The sequence below is a fragment of the Anabrus simplex genome, chromosome 1 (genome assembly GCF_040414725.1).
Source record: "Anabrus simplex isolate iqAnaSimp1 chromosome 1, ASM4041472v1, whole genome shotgun sequence".
In the NCBI taxonomy this organism is placed as follows: domain Eukaryota; kingdom Metazoa; phylum Arthropoda; class Insecta; order Orthoptera; family Tettigoniidae; genus Anabrus; species Anabrus simplex.
Genome location: NC_090265.1, coordinates 1,419,684,847 through 1,419,708,941, shown reverse-complemented (window position 1 = coordinate 1,419,708,941; position 24,095 = coordinate 1,419,684,847). Strand labels below are relative to the sequence as shown.

Sequence of the window (24,095 nt, the reverse complement as noted above, 5' to 3'; positions counted from 1 at the left end):
CTCAGTGTTTTCATGCTGTGTTTATTATTTTACACTCTTTTTATCATGTGACACTATTGGTGACTGATTGGTGATAGAAATCTTAGCTGGTTTGATATCCTAGTTATATGCAGGTAATTAACTAGAAACGCATTAAGAAGAACTTGGGAAGAAATACACAGATCATTCGATTTGTAACAAAAATAAATGTGGAGGTAAAATCAAGAATTGTATCTGGTGCTCTGCAAGATAAATGAAAAAGTCGATAGCGCAGTGGAAATAATTTCAGTACTAATGTACTTAGGATAACATAGAGAATTCCACGTACAACGAATAGGAAAACAGAATATTTAGAGACAAAATTTCAATAATAATCTCCTTTGAAAAGAAGAAGAGTAAGTAATATCAAAAGAAAATGCAATGGGCAACAATTGATATATTAAAAATTACTATTTCAAGTTACAATGTTTTCGTCTACAATAATTTACTTAAGAATGTTGTTCCAGATCATGAAAATGCGATATTCATAACACAAGAAAATAACATTTTTAACCGAATAATACATCAAAGAGAGAAAAAGAGATTGTTGACCTTTTTGATCTGAACATCTTCGACCCATTTACATTAACTATACAATGAGTAAAATAAAATGTGGGGGTGATCAAAGACTGGAATGTTGCAATGTTCAACACCAATACCAAAATTGCTTGGTTGCTTAGAGACCTTGATAAAGCTAGGAATTTATATGCGAGTAATTACAGTCGAAAAAGAGGATCATGACAATTTAGTACAAATTTAGTCCCAGGAAAGAAATAATGTTGTGAACTATAAGGACCTTACAGAGGGAATATTTACTTTAACCCAAAATCCTTTCATGGTCTCCATCAAGGTAAGTTAATTATCCCGTAAATTGCGACGGATGATAAAAATATGAACATACGCACCTGATTACAATAATGAGCTAACAATAATTCAATCCAAAACTTTAGAATAAAATAAATGACCGGAAATACTGAACAGCCCTTTTAGTCCGCCTCGTTGGCTGAATGGTCAGCGTACTGACCTTCGGTTCAGAGGGTCCCGGGTTCGATTCCCGGCCGGGTCGGGGATTTTAATCGCTTCTGATTAATTCTTCTGGCTCGGGGACTGGGTGTTTGTGTCCGCCCCAACACTCCCCTCTTCATATTCACACAACACACTACACTACCAACCACCACAGAAACACGCAATAGTGATTACATCCCTCCACATAGGGTTGGCGTCAGGAAGGGCATCCGGCCGTAAAACAGGGCCAAATCCACATGTGCGACACAGATCGCACCCGCGACCCCACAGGAGTGGGAAAAGCGGTAGGAAAAGAAGAAGAAGACTGAACAGCCCTTTTAGTAGGTTAATTAGCCCATCAATGGTGGCGAATAATACAAATATGATCATCAGCATATAATATTACAAGAACGGGTTAATAATAATTCAATTCATTAACTTTAAAAATACAATTAGTAACCAGAAATTTGAATAACCTCTTTGTTCCCATAATAAATTAGTAAAGGAGGGAATAGATCTACATAATTTAGTTAATTATAGGAAATAATCATATTGCAGTAAACACAAGGTAAAAGTGGTTGAAATTTAAAAGAAATAACCAGGTCCAAGTCCAGATTACACTACACATAATAAAATTAATCATCTGAAGCGTCATACCTTAGTCTTTCTGTTATCTTGGCGTGGGCACAAGATTTTAGAAGCATGTAGGCGTGGAGAATGTCCAAGGATAATTTGGGCTCCATAGTGAAGTACTCCGCTCGTTGCTTGGTGGTGCTTAATCTGGACTGAATTTTAATGTCCAAACGGTCCAGTGTTTATACAGTGCCAAGGCAGGGCATAGGGGAAACTCGGTGTTTCAAGAACCGAGGGAGGGGACGTCACAGCTCAGTTGAATTGGGAGTAAGATATGGTGTAGTGTGCAGAGATAGCAAGCAGTCTGGAAGGCGGCCAGGTCCGGTATAGTATTGATGAGTTTACCCCCTGTGGATGGGGGACGTATATGAAGAATACACCCACGGTTTCCCCTGCCTGTCATAAGAGGCGACTAAAAGGGGCCCCAGGGGCTCTCAATTTAGGAGCGTGGGTTGGCGACCATGGGGCCCTTAGCCGAGTCCTGGCATTGCTTCCACTTACTCGTGCCAGGCACCTCACTTTCATCTATTCTGTCGTGTCTCCCTTGGTCAACTCTTGTTCTTTTCCGACCCCGACGGTATTAGAGCATTCTAGGTCTAGGGAGTATTTCATTTTCACGCTCTTCGTGGCCCTTGTCTTTCTTTGTCTGGTACTTCATTTTTTCGAAGTGTCGGATCCCTTCTTATTCTTTTTTCCATCTCTCTTTACGTGGGGATTTCGGGGAAATTTGCCAACGTTTATTGAGAACATGTCCCTCCGTCTCTTTCGAGTCCGAGTAGGGAATGCATTTTCTCAATATTACGTTCAGGAAAATGGAGTACCTCAGGGATCTGTACTGAGTGTCACGCTGTTCGCAATCGCCATCAACGGCATAGTTGCCGCTGCTGGGCCCGCAGTCGTTCCATCGCTGTATGTAGACGACTTAGCTCTACATTACAGCTCCGGAAGGGTGGCCTTTGCTGAGAGACAGCTACAGCAAGCTATTAACCGAGTCGACAGTTGGGACCTGCAACATGGTTTTCAGCAGCGAAAACCTCTGTTGTACACTTCTGTCGACGTCGGCCTGTGCATCCCGAACCAGAGCTCCGCTTGCGAAACAGTGTCTTACCAGTGGTTGACACCTGCAGATTCCTGGGTCTCCATTTTGATAAGAGACTAACGTGGCAGCCCCACATCCGTCAGTTGAAGGTTGCCTGCATGAAGAGACTTAACATGTTTAAGTTTCTCAGCGGCACCTCGTGGGGGCTGACCGTGCGGTACTACTACGATTTTACACGGCGACGTTCCTCTCCCGAATAGACTATGGAAGTGCGGCTTATGGCTCGGCATCAAAATCTACGCTGCGCCTTTTAGACAGTATTCACCATAGTGGAGTAAGGCTGGCAACGGGAGCTTTCCGTACTAGCCCCATTCCCAGCTTACTTGCTGAAGCGGGAGTTCCACCTTTACGGATAAGGTGGCAGCAGTTACTTCTCACGTACGCTGCCAAAATTCGTAAAATGCCGCTACATCCAAGCTATCAATGCATCTATAGTACCGAATACCACCAGAAGTGCCAAGACCGGCCGAATGCCACACGACCGGTTGGGTTTCGGATTGATAGCTTGCGTCCTCCTGGCGAGGTACCTCCGTGGTTGGTTCCGCGACCGGATATACATCTAGATCTGCTCCGTGGACCCAAGGTGAACACGGATTCCTCCGTTTATCGGAGGTATTTCCAGGACTTCGTTCGCCAATATCCGGTTGCGAGACTGATCTTCACGGATGGTTCTAAAATCGGAGATAATGTTGGTTGCTCTTTCGTCATTGATGATATGAGCACGAAGATCTCGCTTCCTAAAGTATGTAACGTGTATACTGCAGAGCTTTATGCCATCTTAGAAGCTCTGCAGTTTGCATTGCGTGACGAAAGAAGCCACTTTCTTATCTGTACCGATTCGTTAAGCTCTCTGCAGTCTATTGAAACCTGTTTCTCGCAACACCCACTGGTACAGCAGATACATGACCTTCTAGCCAGGTTAATGGATGCTGGCACCAGAATCACTTTCGCGTGGCTACCAAGCCATGTTGGGATTGCGGGAAACGAACTTGCGGATGAAGCTGCAAAGGAAGCTGTACTTTTACCTCTAAGACCAGTCAATGTACCTGCTAAGGATATTTGTTTTCAGCTACGTCGAACCATCTTGGCGTCCTGGGAATCGGAGTGGATAGATATCCGAAATCCCAGCTAGCTGAGAGCAATTAAGAAGACAACTACCGTGTGGCGGTCCTCTTTCCGACCTTCACGGAGAGAGGCCATAGTACTGTGCAGGCTGAGGATAGGCCATTTACGATCCACGCACTCTTATCTCCTGAAGAGGGAAGACCCCTCAGTGTGTTCTTGTGGTGCCGACTTCACCGTAGCCCACATCCTCACAGACTGCGCTGATCTCTCTGGCCTAAGACGGAGCATCGGCCTGCAAGAAACACTCGAACGCATACTAGCCGATGACGCGACTACTGCTGATCTCGTCATCCGCTTTATGTGCGACAGTGGACTTGTCAAGGGTATATACTGTAAATTACAAGTGTACTGTTACTCAGGGAACGTACGTTCCCTTTTGATACGTTAGTAATCCTTTCGGTCTAATTCTATAATTGTTTATTGTTTTATTTTGTACTGCGTTTCCAAATTCTTTTGTTGAATAAATAATTTTGTTTTATATTTTAAATTTCTTTTCAACTTATTTGTTCAGAGGGGATGATTACCTCGTTGTACTTCCTCTTAAAACATAAATCACCACCACCACCACTCTCTCTTTACCCCCTGTGGGTGGGGGACGCAGACGTAGACTACACCCACGGTATCCCCTGTCTGTCGTTAGAAACGGCTAACAGTGGCGACCAAGGGGTGATTGAATTAGAACCATGAAACTACTTGTGATTAGTACCATCACGCTGGGAACACCATGAGTTGTCTTTACTTGCGAGTAGTACCACTATGGTAGGTACACAATAGGTTTGTGATTAGTAGCAGCCGAGAGTGGGTTCACTGTGTGGTTACAGTACCTGTGATTAGTATCGGTACCACTATATGCGGAACGCCACGGGCTTACGTTGCTTGTGATTAGTACCACTATATGAGTGACACCTTGGGTCTGGGTGGCCTGTGATTAGTACACCTAGGTGAGGAAAACCATGGGTTTGCGTTGCCTATGAATGGCGCCATTATGTGAGAAACACCGTAGGTCTGCGTTGCCTGTGCGACGTATAATACTTGTAATTAGTACCATAATGTGTGGAACACCGTGAGTCTACGCTACTTTTGAGTAGTACCGCAACATGAGAAATACCATGGTTCTACTTTACCAGCGATTATCAGGGGCCGTTGATCTGGATTTTGGACCCCTTTAGTCAACAAGCATCATCGATTCAAGATTGTGCTTTGGAAGCTGTTCCTTGGACAGTAATACTATTAATATAGTTTCTAGGAAGGCGGGGGATTGCGGGTCGGATCCACTGATTGTTTTACGTTCATATTCATTGTTCATGGTCGTCTTTTTCAATTCTAGTCAGTGGATCGATTTAGGAATTTTTTATCTTTCAGTAAATTATTGTGAGTTGGATCCGCTGATTATTTTAAATTCACATTCATCCACTCATTTTTCATCGTCATGTTCTGAATTCTGGTCAGCGGATGAATTTTTGACTTTTAAATTGTCGTTACATTTCGTACCATTACGAGCCGATGACCTAGATGTTACGCCCCTTTAAACAATAAGATCATCGTCATCGTCATCATCAATGTTGATGAGATTCTGTACAATATTTATGGAACAGCAGACTGGAGATGGAGAATACCCATCGCTTAGATGCTGTCTTTCTAACGTCAAGTCGTGTTTATTACAGCACGCGCTATCTCTTGGTTAGTTGGTGAACTACTAGCAATCGTGGAGAAACTCCACTCAGCCCCAGGGGCTCTGAACTTTGGAGCGTGGGTTGGGGACCACGGGGCCCTCAGCTGAGTCCTGGCATTGCTTCCACTTACTTGTGGCAGGCTCCTCACTTTCATCTATCCTATCCGACCTCCCTTGGTCAACTCTTGTTCTTTTCAGACCCCGACGGTATTATGTATGGAGGCCTAGGGACTTTCATTTTCATGCCTTTCGTGGCCCTTGTCTTCCTTTGGCCGATACTTTCATTTTTCGAAGTGTCGGACCCCTTCAATTTTTCTCTCTGTTTAGTGTTATATAGAGGATGGTTGCCTAGTTGTACTTCCTCTTAAATCAATAATCACCACCACCAGCACAAACTCCACTCACTTGCTTGGTTCGCTGTAATGAATTGAACTTCACTTGTCTTCTTTGTCGAGTATGTGCAGAAGAAGGATGTTCTCTGTTTTGAATAAAGTAACATTTTGTATCTTATGGAAGAGAAAGAAAAGAAATAAGCACTAAATGTGCTGTATCAAACAGATGTAACCTTTTGTGGTTTCTTTTCGACTTTGATGAGAGGGAACATCTAACTTAATAATGTGAAACTCACGTTGGATATTAGGATGACTGATCTTTCAGGTTGCCCTAACCAGTCCGTACGTTGTGAACCATTTCAATCTAGTTTCGGATTAGGCAATGTTCTATGTTGAGTAACTAGTAGGGAATAAGTAATTTAATTTTACGTTGAATAGATTTTTTGGTTTTTATTATATTTTTCGATCTTGTGTGTGAGATGTTTCAAGATGGCGCTTACCCACGTCAATATGTTTTCGGCCTTAATTTCTATTTCCAGCGTTTATTGACCTATACTCGTAGTATTTGTCTGTTATTTGTATTTCCCCCATTTCATTTTCTTGATGGTTTAATCCTTCTACTCTTTTAAATTTACTAGTATTTTTGTTTGTTTGAATTTAACTTCCTAGACTATGCAGTTTTTTGGGGAACGTTTTTCTGAATTTTATTCGTTTTTTGCGTCATAGGTCAATATATTTATGACTTTCTATTTTTCGGCAATAAACTTATTTCCTGGGGCGTTACTCAATCTGGCTCGCAATCCCTCGAGTTTAAGGTATATTTCTCTCATGTGTGAGAAAATTAATTCATTTAGGTATGATATTCTTTTATACTTCTAATTTCTACTTTCATTTATTATTGTGATTTATAGTCAATGGTTTACCAGTCTACGTTCGGTGTATTAATCATGCCAACTTATGGAAAAAGCATAAATTTAATTAACTCGTGTTCGAAGTATTATTATCGATATTTTTTGGACATAACCTTCTAAAACTCTTACCTAACAATATTTCGCAGCTATGTAGACACTCGAGTGTTCATGTCTTAAATTGAGTATCGATTCTTTACTTATGGGTATTGTTTTCTTTTGTTTGTGGGCATGAATTTTTTTTGACATTTCTCAGATATTGAGTAACAGCTGACTGTCTTAGGCACATGACTAACAATAGAGTTACCCATGACCAAAGCCTCAACCCCACCCACCTTATTAGAACTTCTCCACTCTTGGTCTCTCTTAACTTCCCTGATGGCTGCAGAGCCTACCTTCTCCCACTTCTCTCCTTCTCACGACCCTGCTCCACCTCCTTCTTCCTATTCTTTGCTCTACATTTCCATTTTCTCCCGTTCCCTTTCTTCTTGTCTTGCCCCTCCTCTGTAACACTTTGCTTGCTACCCCATCTTCCATCTCCTGTTCTGTCTGTAATGACTCATATAGATTCTTCACCAATGACTCTCCTGAGGGTGCTCTCGTGGTTATTGATACTGAGGACTGTGTCAACTCAGAGTAATCCATGCTGGATTGACCTCGAAGTAGAGACACTTTGGCCATATCACCGATATAGTACAAACCCTAGACCACCCATAATGAAAATTAGGGTGGGGAGCCTAAGTTGGCGTTTGCATGGCTTGGGGTGAATTTATATAAGACACGAACAGAGAAGACAACAGCAGAGTTGATGAACTAGTGCCCATGTTTTCAGATGTGTTTGATAGCGGCATAAACATTTCTTTATACGCAAGACAGTTGTAGTGAGGTATTACAGAAACAGCGTAATTGTGACTGGAAGCGATATGACAAATGAGGGAAGTTATTGAATTTAAAATCTTAAAGATATGTGATTCGTAATTAGACACAGCACGTGTTCAAGATACTCGTGTGAGTCAGGGATAACGCCTAGTGGGAAGGAAATTGTAGGGTACCATGAATATTTATCCAGAGTAAGATTGGGACTTGTGCTTTTGAAATATTGAAAGTTCACGGATTATAAACGTTAATCCAACGCACCCATTGTTTTATCATGAATGCAGAGATTTAAGTTGTTCAGCTTAGAGCGCAAAGGGAGGAAATTAATAACAGTGAAATACAATTGACGTTGTAGTAGTGAGAATACGTTTATGAAAGCATAAAAACAGTGCGGGGAGGTGTGTGTTCCGTATTGTTGTGAAGACTGATGCTGTTTTTCCAGAAGAAGAGTTTAACACGGATATTTCATCTTCAGTAGCAGTTACCCTGGGACGATGATCAACAGGTTGGAGCGTCAACCGAGAACTGAACCCAGGAAAGACATCCAAGTTTGCAGCACAGCTGTAATGGACGTAGAAAGTAGGAAAGTAGAAGAGAGGGAGGACGGGAAGGAGAAGGTGGTAGCGTTTCACGTTGGCACCAACAACGTAAGGCAAGCTGATATAAGTACCAACATAGTTGGAGATGTGTGGGATCTGGTGAATGCAGCACGGGTGAAGTCTAAGGAAGCGGAGATTGTAGTCAGTGGAATACTGTGTAGGAGGGATACTGACTGGATGGTGATTGGGGATTTAAATGAGACTATGGAGTGGGTATGTGGGAAACTGGGAGTGCAATTTCTAGATCGTAATGGGAGGGTAGGAGGTAGGGATCTGCGCTGAGATGTCCTTCACTTAAACCGCAGTGGTACGTATAAGTTAGGAAATTTATTTGGAAGGGTAACAGGGAGGTACATTCAGGGAAACTGGGTGGCCTAGGGAGCGGTGATAAGGGAACAGGGAACTGGAAATCAAGCAGGGATGACATAAAAATGTTAGTGTTGAACTGTAGAAGTATTGTAAAGAAAGGAATAGAATTAATAATTTAATAGATACATATTTACCAGATATTGTAATAGGAGTTGAATCATGGCTGAAAAATGATATAATGCATGCAGAAATTTCCTCACGGAACTGGAGTGTGTATCGTATAGATAGGATAGGAATGGTAGGAGGGGGAGTATTCATTCTGGTGAAAGAAGAATTTGTAAGCTACGAAAAAGTTAAAGATGTCACACATGAAATTCTAGGTGTAAGGCTCATTTCTGAACATAATAGGCAACTCGATATCTTTCGAGTGTACAGACCGGAAAAGGGTAACGCTGACACAGATTCAGAATTATTTGATAATATAATCAGCTATGTGGGAAACGACATGGAAAGGAATGTGATTGTAGCGGGAGATCTGAATTTACCAGATGTCAATTGGGAAGGAAATGCGAACGACAGGAATCATGGCCGACAAATGGCAAATAAGTTAATATGGGAAGGACAGCTGATTCAGAAAGTGATGGAACCAACTAGAGGGAAAATATCCTGGATGTGGTGCTGGTAAAACAAGATGAGCTCTATAGAGAAACCGAAGTAATAGACGGTATTAGTGATCATGAAGCTGTTTTTGTCGTAGTTATAAATGAATGTTATGGAAAGGAAAGTTTCAAAAATAGGACTGTTAGGCAGTACCATATGGCTGATAAAACAGGCATGAGGCAGTTTCTAAAAAGTAACTATGATCGGTGGAAAACGGTAAATAAAAATGTAATCAGACTCTGGGATAGGTTTAAAGCAAATGTTGAGGAATATAAAAACAGGTTTGTACCTTTAAAGGTGGTAAGGAATGGTAAGGACCCATCTTATTATAATAGAGAAATAAAGAGACTAAGAAGAAGGTGTAGACTGGAAAGAAATAGAGTTAGAAATGACTGTAGAAGTAAGGAGATTGAAGGAACTTACTAGGAAATTAAATCTAGCAAAGAACGCAGCTAAGGATAATATGTTGGCAAGCATAATTGGCAGTCATACAAAATTTAGTGAAAAATGGAAGGATATGTATAGGTATTTTAAGGCAGAAACAGGTTCCAAGAAGGACATTCCAGGAATCGTTAATGAACAAGGGGAGTGTGTATGTGAGGATCTTCAGTCAGCAGTATGTAAAGATTATTGGATACAAGGATAATGTCCAAATAGAGGAGGAGACTAATGCTAAAGAAGTATCAAAATTTACATATGATAATAATGGCATTTACAATAAGATACAAAAGTTGAAAACTAGAAAAGCGGCTGGAATTGATAAGATTTCTGGGGATGTACTAAAGATAATGGGTTGGGATACAGTACCATATCTGAAGTACTTATTTGATTATTGTTTGGTTGAAGGAGCAATACCAAATGAATGGAGAGTTGCTATAGTAGCCCCTGTATATAAAGGAAAGGGTGATAGACATAAAGCTGAAAATTACAGGCCAGTAAGTTTGACATGCGTTGCATGCAAGCTTTGGGAAGGCATTCTTTCTGACTACGTTACACATGTTTGCGAAATTAACTGGTTCGATAGACGGCAGTTTGGTTTTAGGAAAGGTTATTCCACTGAAGCTCAACTTGTAGGATTCCAGCAAGATATAGCAGATATCTTGGCTTCAGGAGGTCAAATGGACTGTAACGCGATTGACCTGTCTAAAGCATTTGATAGGGTTGATCACGGGAGGCTACTGGCAAAAATGAGTGCAATTGGACTAGACAAAAGGGTGACTGAATGGGTTGCTATATTTCTAGAAAATAGATCTCAGAGAATTAGAGTAGGCGAAGCTTTATCTGACCCTGCAATAATTAAGAGCGGAATTCCTCAAGGCAGTATTATTGAACCTTTATTCTTCCTTATATATATACATGATGTGAGTACACAAGTGGAATCAGAGGTAAGGCTTTTTGCGGATGATGTTATTTTGTATAGAGTAATAAATAAGTTACAAGATTGTGAGCAACTGGAAAATGACCTCGATAATGTTGTGAGATGGAGAGCAGGCAATGGTATGTTGATAAACGGGGTTAAAAGTCAGGTTGAGAGTTTCACAAATAGGAAAAGTCCTCTCAGTTTTAATTACTGTGTTGATGGGGTGAAAGTTCCATTTGGGGATCATTGAAAGTATCTAGGTGTTAATATAAGGAAAGATTTTAATTGGGGTAATCACATAAATGGGATTGTAATTATAGGGTGCAAATCTCTGCACATGGTTGTGAGGGTGTTTAGGTGTTGTGGTAAGAATGTAAAGGAGAGGGCATATAAATCTCTGGTATAATAATTTCGTGTGGCTTATTCTAGCCGAGTGCAGCCCTTGTAAGGCAGACCCTCCGATGAGGGTGGGCGGCATCTGCGATGTATAGATAACTGCGTGTTGTTGTGGTGAATGATAGTGTTATGTGTTTTGTGTGAGGTGCATGGATGTTGGGGACAGCACAAACACCCAGCCCCCGGGCCATTGGAATTAACCAATGAAGGTCAAAATCCACGTCCCGGCCGGGAATCAAACCCAGGACCCTCTGAACCGAAGGCCAGTACGCTGACCATTCAGCCAACGAGTCGGACAATCTCTGGTAAGACCCCAACTAGAGTATGGTTCCAGTGTATGGGATCCTCACCAGGAAAACCTGATTCAAGAACTGGAAAAGAATCCAAAGAAAAGCAGCTCGATTTGTTCTGGGTGATTTCCGACAAAAGAGTAGCGTTTCAAAAATGTTGCAAAGTTTGGGCTGGGAAGAATTGGGAGAAAGAAGACGAGCTGCTCGATTAAGTGGTATGTTCCGAGCTGTCAGCGAAGAGATGGCGTGGAATGCCATTAGTAGACGAATAAGTTTGAGTGGCGTCTTTAAAAGTAGGTAAGATCACAATATGAAGATAAAGTTGGAATTCAAGAGGACAAATTTGGGCAAATATTCATTTATAGGAAGGGGCATTAGGGATTGGAATAACTTACCAAGGGAGATATTCAATAAATTTCCAATTTCTTTGAAATAATTTAAGAGAAGGCTAGGAAAACAACAGATAAGTAATCTGCCATCTGGGCAACTGCCCTAAATGCAGATCAGTATTGACTGATTGATTGATAAACCTGTACATGAGCTTTCCATCGGCTCGGACAATGGATGTCTATATCACCCACATAAGTAGACCACAAATATAACTTTTGTAGAATTAGTGAATGCACAAAGACTTGTTTAGTTTGTAAATAAGCTTATCTTAGACGTAACATTCGATTATATCGAAGTCCAGAAATTTTGTGTTAGGGAGACCGCTGGAGTGAGCCACGAATAGGGATATACTTGCTTGTCATTATAGTTTCCTTGGGTTAAATTAATGAAAGGTTATCTATGTTTCATAATAAGACAAGAAATAGCTAGATAATTAACGGAGAGTGCTTGTGAGATTGGGAAAGGTAGCGTTATTTGTGTATACTGTCCAGTTAGTGAAGTTCTTAGGGAATTTTCGATGTGGGAACTGCATGTCTTTTCTGTAATGCTAGTAATTTAGAACCGGGCGAGTTGGCCGTGCGCGTAGAGGCGCGCGGCTGTGAGCTTGCATCCGGGATATAGTAGGTTCGAATCCCACTATCGGCAGCCCTGAAGATGGTTTTCCGTGGTTTCCCATTTTTACACCAGGCAAATGCTGGGGCTGTACCTTAATTAAGGCCACGGCCACTTCCTTCCAACTCCTAGCCCTTTCCCATCCCATCGTCGCCATAAGACCTATCTGTGTCGGTGCGACGTAAAGCCCCTAGCAAAAAAAAAAGTAATTTAGAAAAATATATAGTTGAAGCGAGCAATCCGTTTTATAGAGGTAATTTTGCATGTTGATAAAAAATAAGAACATGACTGTGCTTCATCTTCATCTTCAGCTTGGAATCGAACCTCACATCCCCATATCTAGCCAGGATTTCTTGTGTTGATTATCTTGTGTAAAGTTATGTAAATGCATAGAGTTTTGAAGTTACCTAGTTCAGTTTGAGTATTTTCGAGTTAATTGGTGACATAGAAAATTAAGAGAATAGGATATTGTTGAGATGCATTCTGCGGGAAATGAACCAAGAAGTACGTGGGTGAGAATTGTTATTTTAAATGAGTGAATTAGCCCGATACGGAAGCATAATTGAGTTATGTATTGTATGGTAGAAAATAGCATGAGACTTCGCGTCGAATATGCATTTTTTGCTAGAGGCTTTACGTCACACCGACACAGATAGGTCTTATGGCGACGATGGGATAGGAAAGGTCTAGGTGTTGGAAGAAAGCGGCCGTGGCCTTAATTAAGGTACAGCCCCAGAGTTTGCCTGGTGTGAAAATGGGAAACCACGGAAAACCATTTTCAGGGCTGCCGATAGTGGGATTCGAACCTACTATCTCCCGGATGCAAACTCACAGCCACGCGCCTTTACGCGCACGGCCACCTCGCCCGGTGCGTCGAATATGATAAGATATGTTTCCCTAATATTTTATAAACGGCAGAATGTCTGTGATTTGTTTAGAAGCCAGAGTGCTCATTTGTAGACGAGGACTTTTAAGAAGAAACAGAAAATCAGCTGACTGGGATGGGTGCGTGTCATCTGGGGACCGCTCCGACGAATTTATGAGGGCTAGAGGCGAGTGTTTGCCGTAGGGCTATGCTAATGGCAGGAGAGATTTTTACTAACCATTCACCATTTCCAAGAATATGTTTCGAGCTCCAAGCAGAGAAAACGACTTATTTAATTTATTCTATGTCAGTTGTCGTCGAACCGAGCTCGATGGCTGCAGTCGCTTAAGTGCGGCCAGTATCCAGTATTCGGGATATAGTGGGTTCGAACCCCACTGTCGGCATCCCTGAAAATGGTTTTCCGTGGTTTCCCATTTTCACACCAGGCAAATGCTGGGGCTGTACCTTAATTAAGGCTACGGCCGCTTACTTCCAACTCCTAAGCCTTTCCTATCCCATCGTCGCCATAAGACCTATCTGTGTCGGTGCGACGTAAAGAACCTAGCAGAAAAAAGAAAAAAAAAGTAACATTTTGTTTGAAATTGCTGCATTTCAGGCAATAGTAAAGCTTAATCATTGCACGATGTTTAATTTCAATTATTTTTGGTTCGATTATTGATAGAGCTAGACTATTAAATTAATGCAGACCGCGAAGTAATGAATAATTAACAGCCAGTGAATTTTAGTAAACAGTTTCATCTTTAAGTATATGTTAGAATAGTATTCGTCTAGGGTAAGAACGTTAAATAATAATAATAATAATAATAATAATAATAATAATAATAATAATAATAATATACATGTAAATATGAATGTCTGTCTGTATGTTCGTCCGTCCATTCCTTATACAAATCCATACCGTTCCATCTATCTGAACGAAATTTTGTATACTTGCCTTATAAAACCCTGCAGGTTAGCTCATCTACAGTAAATTTTAACAGCTCTTTGCCTCTCTCCATTCCCTAGATTTAGGCCCTTTGGCAAGATAATATAGGCTTATATAGTCGAAATATCGAATTTGTCTTGCAATAATGAAAATCGGTATGTAAAATCGGGGGGTGAGCCACCACAATCTAGGCTATAAATCATTTTATTCACGCTGAATGAAATGGTAGTTTAAGGGAAGGCCTAAAATTTAATTCTCAAATATTTATATTATTAGTGGTCTTATCGATAAGTACTACATAACTAAAGTTGCATATAATTAAATTTCCGATCATTTATGTCTTATACATTTTTATCGTACCGGCAATGATAACACAGATATTCATGAATTTGTATTTTTGTTGCCAAGTCCATATCAACGCCGAGCCACGAGAAAATGGGTTAACAGAATTTAATGAAAATTGGTATATAGAGTTGGGGAATAAGAAACTACAGTCTAAGCTATAAACAATTTTATTCACCCTGGATGAAATTGTAGTTTAGGGGAAGATGCCTAAAATTTAACTTTTAAATACCATGTTATTGGTCCCCTATCGAAAAGTACTACATAACAAAAGTAATAGAGAATACAATTTCTGATCATTTATGTTTTATTCAGTTTTACCGTACCGACTATGATAAGAGTGGTATTTCAGAGTTGGAAGGAAACTAAATGTGAAGGCCTACAGTATAGAAAGCGCATAACATTGATTGCGCGAATGTAGGCTATGCCAAGGAGAGATTCCGCTACACGTATAAGTTCCTATCTGGAAAAGAAGCAATGTGGAGGCTGATTGGTGACAGTCCCAGTGACAGTTGGAATCGTGTACATCATATCTATAGAGTGATGCGTAAATACATAGCATACAGTTATAACTTACTTTTATTATTTGTTTGAAAGCATCTACTTCCCAGACAATCCGGGGTGCCTCAAGGAAACAGTTTAACGAGAACCTATGTAATCTCAAATTTAAACTTAAAATTATACACATAACTATATTTATAAATCTACAAAAGGGTTCGTAAACTATCTATCAACGTCACAATAAATAAATCTACAAACATTCACTTCAAACAGGTAATACAAATCCTAAAAGTAAACATTCAAATAATTACCCGAACAGAGCCGGCCACTACAGCTATTAATAATAATAACTATGAAGGTGATGGCAATAATAATTCTTCCCTAAGTAAAGCGATAAATGAAGACTAGGATAACTAAATAATTGGTTTCTCAAACTCTGAAAATTTTAGGAGCTAAAATTTGCACAAATTTTGAGAAGTCACGTGAGCTTAGGATAAACGTTTGACTGTGACATGATATTTAAGAATGTTTTTGAGTTGATGGCGTGATAAATGAAGAAAGGTGATCTGGCCTGTGGAAAACCAGCTGCGATGTTATAAAGTAGTCCCGATATATTTGAGATGTGACGAGTCGCGAAGTCGACTCCTAATAAGTGTATTTTGCAGCTGAGTTATGCGAACTGGGGACAGAATGTCTCGTATGGGAAATGTCAACTCCAGAGTGAGAGTACAGTATATGCATTACTGCAGCTGGATCATTTGAATTTGAAATGGGATGTTTCAGGCCGAAATGAGTGTAATGTGTAGGACAATTTAGGAACACGACAGAGTGGTCCGGTGTTCGAAGGTTCTCTGTCAGATTTATGAAGTATTTATCGTCATCAAAACATTCCTTAAATAATTGCGTCAAGCTCACAGGACTTTGCCTAGCTCCGTTAACATAGCTTATACTCAATCAGACAGTAGAGTTAAAATGTAATAATAGCGCCCAAATTAAATGTGAAAGGGAAGGAACGTTTTTGTTATTGGCTTTACGTCGCACCGACACAGATGGGTCTTATGGCGACGATGGGACAGGAACGGGCAAGGACTGGGAAGGAAGCGGCCGTGGCCTTAATTAAGATACATCTCCAGCATTTGCCTGGTGTGAAATTGGGAGACCACGGAAAACCATTTTCAGGGCTGCCGACAGTGGGGTTCGAGCCTACTATCTCCCGAATACTAGACATTGGCCGCACTTAAGCGACTGCAGCTATCGAGCTCGGTGAGGAACAATTTAAGTGCTTCTTTAATAATACGTTATTTAAATGGTTGATGAGTGCCTAATTGATTTTTGTGATTTTATAAGTTGGCTTGCAGTAATCATGTTTTAACGTTTACTTCGACAGGATAATTCATGCTAATTTTAATAATATGGAAATGGAATTTCAGTTTCGATATGCCGATGTCAAGATGTACCGTATTGCAATGTTAATGCGGAGATAATTTAAACGTTGTTTTGAAATGAGATAGTGACCAGGAATAAGCTATTAATCATGACCTCGGTTGACTGCCGTGTTTCATGAAATAATACTAAGATCACGAAGGGATGCTGCAAAATTAATTAATGAATAACTCACTGAAACTTAGTGATGTTGAAACCAGGTCTTGTATATCACCTCAGTGAATATAATAATAATAATAATAATAATAATAATAATAATAATAATAATAATAATAATAATAATAATAATAATAATAATAATAATAATATAGAACCATAATAATCATGATGAGTGTCATTAATTAGGACTAATCAATAATTAAATCAGATACGTGGAACCCCAACGAATACTGCACATTGTAAATAGGAATTTATATGTCTTTTTTTCTAGGTCAGCGCGGGTTTGAATATCTCCTAGTGTTTTTCATGTGTGTGTTTTTGCCTTCTTTTTCATGATTGATATTCGTGATTTTTGCTGCTGTGTCTTGAGAACCAACGTTGGTATTTTGTGTGTCTATAATCCACCCTCGATGGCGTTTGTGTACTGGATTTTAGGATAATTTAGGAGAAGGACGGCAGCTAGATAAACCTTTTAAATATAGGCAATGGTTAAATACAGCAACGCTCTAGCAAGGAGTCATATCGCTGAACAGGTAGTTTATTTTCTTGCGTTAATCGTATTCGAATGTTTAATGTTTCAATATTAAATTGTTAAGGAACGATGTTCAATTAAGAGTAAATAATAATCAAATTGCGATAACATTGTAGATCTGTTCAGCTGACCAAGAACTTGTTTAATCAGTGTTACACAAGGCACTCGGCCTCAATATTTAAAGTTTTGAGACATTGTTACTACCAGATGATTTTTAATTGACGATTCTTGTGAAATCCGAATCATGGGATTATTAATCAATGTAATAGTAATTTTCGCTTAAAGAGCTTGTTATAATACTGTATGTTAAACTGTGAAAAGGGATCCATGTGGAATCCAGGTCATGCAAATACTATCGTCAGAACTGTGTAGATGAGTCTCAGGTTCGACTCTCAAATTGTAACTAATTGAGTTGTGATAATGATGTCAGCAGTCCAGGAATGTTTTAGCCGGGCTGAGTGGCTCAGACCGTTAAGGCGCTGGCCTTTTGACCCCAACTTGGCAGGTTCGATCCTGGCTCAGTCCGGTGGTATTTGAAGGTGCTCAAATACGTCAGCCTCGTGTCGGTAGATTTACTGGCACGTAAAAGAACTCCTGCGGGACTAAATTCCGGCACCTCGGCGTCTCCGAAAACCGTAAAAGAGTAGTTAGTGGGACGTAAAATAAATAACATTATTATTATTATTATTATTATTATTATTATTATTATTATTATTATTATTAGGAATGTTTTACGAGGATGATGTTATATTACAATGTGTGCTTCATAAACTTAATTTGTATTTCTTCGATTTTAATTAATTTCATTTTATTTGGTTTCGTATTTTAATCTAATGTCGCTCATCTTTATAACATTTTCATCTTTTTTATTATTCTAATTAAGTTCAATCTTTATTTTTTTATTTTTTGGTAATTACATTTCATGTTAAAATAGCCAGTTTATCTGTTCATTTAGTAGAGTATCCCGTAGCTAGACACCTTATGTACCACATCAAGATCTGGCGGACGATGCACCTTCCGGGATAAGAGAAGATAGGTGAGTATGCGAGCGGAACCGGGATCTTCATGAACTCACTATCCACTCATGCACATAATGGTGAAATGAAATGGTGTATGGCTTTTAGTGCCGGGAGTGTCCGAGGACAAGTTCGGCTCGTCAGATACAGGTCTTTTGATTTGACGCCCGTAGGCGACCTACGCGTCGTGATGAGGATGGGATGATGATGAAGACGACACATACACCCAGCTCCCGTGTCAGCTAAATTAACCAATTAAGGTTAAAATTCCCGACCCTGCCTGGAATCGAACCCGGGACCCGTGTGACCAGCACGCTAACCATTTAGCCATGGAGCCGGACCACATAATGGTAAACAAGGTACAATACACAATAGTAGAGTTAGGCTGGCTACCGGTGCTTTCCGTACTTGCACAATTTTCAGCCTACTCGCTGAATCGGGAGTTCCACCTTCACGAAAAAGACGGCAGCAGATATTCGTGAAATGCCGTAACATCAAAACTATCGGTGTCTCTTTAATACTCATTTCTACCAGTGGTGTGCAAACCGGCTTAATGCAACACGACCGTTTGGGGTGCGAAGTGATAACATGTCTCGTAAGTTGGATGTGACTATCGGTGGTTGTCATGAGCGGACCCTTAGCAAGGTACCTCCGTGGCCATTTCCATGACTAGATCTACTCCGTGGACCTAAGGTGAACACGGATGCCTCTGTTCATGGGATTTCACAAACATCTAATTCCTATATCAATGTTCGAAGTGAGCACATTTATTTTCTTACGAAAGGCCTTCCTTGCTTGTGCTAATCTGCATTTTATGTCCTCCTTACTTCTGTCATCGTTATTTATTTTACTACCCAAGTAACAATATTCATCTACTTCCTTTAAGACTTCCTATTCTAATCTAATATTACCTGTATCACATGACTTCGTTCGACATGGTAATAATAATATTATTAAAACAAAATCACTATCACCACCACTCACTCCCTGATGCGTACCCTTACCCATCATTTTCCTACCTTTAAAACATTAGCCCACCTGTTTTCCAGAACATCTCTCCTTCCTTCCCCTCCCTCTTTCCTATCTATCGTATCATGTGCGTTGATTGAGGGAGACCTGCCTACCTTACGTTAAAATCGTAATTATCTCCCTCAAACTTGCTATCTTTTCCCTCATCCTCCTTAATGTCCAATCACACCCGAAGTCTCTACACCTGCCTCCCTCAGTCATTCTTTTATTTTCTTTACAGAGATATGAAATACATTTAAAATATCAACAAAAATGAAGTACATAGTGTGTTCTGTGAATATTTATATCTCAAAGGAAAGAAATAATGTTATTTTACTTCTATTATTATTATTATTATTATTATTATTATTATTATTATTATTATTATTATTATTATTATTATTATTATTATTATTTTCAGCCGACTATGCTCTAATAGAAATGAAAACTGCCGTTAAATTAATCGCTGAAATATCGAAAGGATTACACAAGAATTAGACACCAATATAGCAAGTAAGGTGGTTGTTGTTGTTAAGATACTATCTAATAAAATAACTACACTGCAATTCTAAATCGCACTTAGGCGTATCCTAATCGTAACAGGTTAACTGAAACAATAGAACTGAAGTTATAATTAAATGCTTGATACTTAGATTATTATTCTTTTTCTACCTACGCGCTAACAGAAATTAAAATTGCCCTTAATTGCTAGCGTGAGCATACATACATACATACATACATACATACATACATACATACATACATACATACTAATTGAAATTACTTCAAAATGTCGTGTTTACATATTATTAAATACCCTTTAAGTAGCATGATTAATTTAATTTTCTTGGGTTATTTCAGTTTTCTTGTTTCTTGCATTTTATCTCATTAATTTGAAACTTTATCGCCTAGTTCAAGAATGCAAGGTGACAACTCGAAAGGCCTGGAATTAGACTCAACAACAGTAACACGGAATATCAGGAGTTTGGTGAACAAGCCAGCAGTTCGCTCATGATCGACGGAATTGTATTGAACAAAGTAAACAGTTATAGATACATCGGGTCACGTGCCATTGCTGACTGCGATACAATCATGTAAGTTGAAATACGAGCAAATGTTGTATGGATGAAATTGCGTCAGATCTCAGAAGTAATATGTGACAAAAGTCTCTCTGCTTCTCAGGTCTACGGTGTACCATACTGTTCTCAGACCAGTGCTTTCGTATGGTTTGAAGTGTTGGTCGGTGACAAGGAAACACAAGCAGACTCTTCATACCGTTAAGATGAAAATGTTGAAATGGTATCTTGGAACAACAAGGTTAGATAAAGTGAAGAACAAATGAGTTCACAAAATATTTGGTGTCGCGACATACTACAGAATGAGAAGATGCGAGAGTCAAGGCTGAGATGGTATTGTCAAATTCTACGCAGCGATGGCAACTCTGTGGCAAAATCGACGATGACTGTGTAATCTATGTTGATGCCAGGTAGTAGGCCGAGAGGATGGCCAAAGATGAGATGGTAGGAAGGACTAAACGACGGTATGAGGTGGATAAACCTTACCTCCAGAGATGTACTAAACCGTGTTAAGTGGCACAAGCAATTACGTTGAGCGGACCTTACAACCTAGCAAGATAAACGTTGGTAATAATAATAATAATAATAATAATAATAATAATAATAATAATAATAATAATAATAATACCAAACCAACTCCCATGGCGCAAGAGCCCTGAAGGGTCATGGCCTACGAATCGACAGCTGCGCAGGCGAAAGGCCTGCAGATTACGAGGTGTCATGTGGTCAGCACGATGAATCCTGTCGACCATTATTCTTGGCTTTCTAGAACGGGGCCGCAATATCATCGTCAGATAGCTCAACTGTAATCACATACATGCATACATACCTCGAACCAGCCCTCAGATTCAGGTAAAAATCTCTGACCTGGCCGGGAATCGAACCCGGGGCCTTCAGGTAAGTGTCAGACACGTTACCCCTACACCGTGGGACAGGCAGCAATAATAATAATAATAATAATAATAATAATAATAATAATAATAATAATAATAATAATAATAATAATAATATTTTCTTTACGTCCCACTAACTACTTTTACGGTCTTCGGAGACGCCGAGGTGCCGGAATTTAGTCCCGCAGGAGTTCTTTTACGTGCCAGTAAATCTACCGACACGAGGCTGTCGTATTTGAGCACCTTCAAATACCACCGGACTGAACCAGGATCGAACCTGCCAAGTTGGGGTTAGAAGGCCAGCGCCTTAACCGTCTGAGCCACTCAGCCCGGCAATAATAATAATAATAATAATAATAATAATAATAATAATAATAATAATAATAATAATAATAATAATAATAATAATAATAATAATAATAATAATAATAATAATGTACTTTACAGACCTGTGCCAAGAAATACATCTACATACTCACTGTAAGGTTATTATCCTTAGAAATAGTTTTTGTACGCTCCTTTTCTTTAAGTGCTGCCATATCGAGAAGTTAAATATGATACGTTGGGAATCTGAGATTTTAAAAGAAAAGTCAATGGCCACGTTATAGAACGAATAACCTTTGTAACACGCATCTAGTTTTTTAGTAGGGAAATTACTTGTTGCTATGTTTGGGATTAGAAACTTCGGCCTCCAACAATTAAAAAAAACAGATCATTTTCATTTCTAACCCGAGTACTTCAAATATTTAAAAAAGTACAGTATGGCTAGGGGCATGATTTTTTCGCATTAATTTATGTTGGATTTCGCGAAAAGGAAATAATTTTAGCGTTATTTCGCGAAGTAGGGCTGATCCCATCGCTTTAATTTTGCATAATCATTTCCTAAAATGATTCATAAAAAGTTTAATTCGTGAGATTTGTGAATTATTTATGTGAAAGATAAATAAAGAGAAACAATATTGATAAGCATTTATTATTCCTTATGTAATCTTGATGAGACTGTAATCTAGCCCTAATCAAGATTACATGACAGATTTCCCTTTCACCCTATATGGCCATACTATTAAGGGTGTTTATACAATATTAATACGAATAAATACTTCTGTCGAAATGAGAAATCTTATTCTGTCTCCTGTTCCCCTTCACACACGTAATATTGGAATACAATTTCAAGATCGTTATTTTCCATGAATTTCGCTGCATTTTTGCACTTACCGCAAAATAAGTAAATTTCGCTGTAAATAGGCCTTGTCGCTGTAATTCGCGAAAACAAAAATCACTAATTTCTTAACTAGAATCGTATGATTCATTAAGATATCTCAAAATTGCTTCAAAGAATATTTCTTGTCGCGCTTATCGTTAATGCGAAAAAAACATGCCTCCAAGTATGGCACATTCTCGGACCAACCTCCTTAGGCTTCACTAAGAGAAGGGAAGCGTAATTTAGTTTCAAAATCTACATTAGCTCCTGTGCCCCACTTTCACTCCCCTTTCATTCAATAGGAGCCAATAAGATAAATTCGTTTGCAACAGCTACAATAAATATTGAAAATCTGCACTGTGCTATACACGAGAGCATTGCTACATACGGAAATGACGCCTAAGGACACAGCAGAGACCCAAAGGAAGCCTTATATCGACAAGTAAGTTATGAAATAAAATAAATTGTGGTCGTTCTCGTAACTAGCTTTAAGTAGAATTTTTCAGTTGTTATTTTGAAACAGAGGCGTTCTCTTTCAAATTCCACTTAAAACGATTTTTAGATATACATTACACCATATGACTGGTTTGATTATTCAGTAACTAAAGCTTGCACATAATGAAATGTGCTGTATTTTTGCTTAACTTCGAGACCTCTGCTTACTTTTACACGTTTCTATCACTCTTCCTTATTTATTACTGACGCCAACTTTGTCCTTACCCATAGGCCTACATCTCCTTGAATGGTGGAAATGAGATAGTTCATGGCCCTCACTGAACTAGACAGAGTTACACTAAATCACAGTCAGTAAATCTTTAGAAATGATAGTAATACATCCTGGAATTCCCTATTTACTTCAGCACCTTCTTAAATGAATTCTTATTTTTATGAGCATACATTCGCCAGATAGTTTTAATGATATCTATATTGCTAACGTGCAAAAATGTTAGTAAAGCTATAAATTTATGTTAAAGTATTTGGAAAAGAGATTGGATTTTCGAAATAAAGGCAACTCAACAGTATTATGATATTTGTTTGGTATGGAGATTACGAAACCCTTCAAGATCTCTACACATTGATTCGTATAATTTTTGTTAGGGAAGGTGTGGTGTTGTTGAACAACAGACAAAAATTACAATTATTTTGGAAAGGATAACCAGTTGTGAGAAGCTATTTCAAGCTAAAGGACGAAGGAAACTGTGTTGAAAGTGACATTTGACTGAGAGTGCTTTGTCTGACATTTAGGCTGTACGGTACTGATGGAATATATTAACACATGATGAAATAACAATATTAGTGTTGTTAGTTACATACCATCGATCGCTTTCTTCGCCTCACTCTCCACATTGTATTTCTTCATGGTTTCTACCTTGCGCGATCACTCTTATGAATGCTCCTTACTAACAGAACAATTTAGATTTATTTGTTCACAGCTTGCAGATGATATATAGAGTAGATGACGTCGGTGAGATACGCTAAGCCCTAGTCCACAACAAAGTGATATGCAGACAGAACGTAACCTCCTGACCTGAATTTTATTCTCTATAGTTGTTATGCTTCAACGAGCTCATGCATTCATTATTATGAACAAACTTCCAATTAATACAGTCTGTCATTAATAATAATAATAATAATAATAATAATAATAATAATAATAATAATAATAATAATAATAATAATAATAATAATAATAATAATAATAATAATGGCGTATGGCTTTTAGTGCCGGGAGTGTCCGAAGACAAGTTCGGCGCGCCAGATGCAGGTTTTTGATTTAACTCCCGTAGGCGACCTGCGCTTCGTGATGAGGATGAAATGATGATAAAAAC

The 24,095-nt window shown here is 39.1% G+C and overlaps 1 protein-coding gene across 5 annotated transcripts in view; it reads right to left on the bottom strand.

The window, feature by feature from the left end:
• Nucleotides 1–23,663, bottom strand: part of LOC136858376 (synaptic vesicle glycoprotein 2C) — a 277,164-nt gene extending 253,501 nt beyond the window's left edge. For all 5 annotated transcript variants that reach the window (XM_067137872.1, XM_067137876.1, XM_067137873.2 and 2 more), the window contains exon 1: nt 23,581–23,663. In XM_067137872.1, coding sequence (XP_066993973.1) covers nt 23,581–23,626 — 46 coding nt within the window. In that variant the 5' untranslated portion in view covers nt 23,627–23,663. The remainder of the gene's footprint in view (nt 1–23,580) is intronic.
• Between the last annotated feature and the right edge of the window lie 432 nt (nt 23,664–24,095).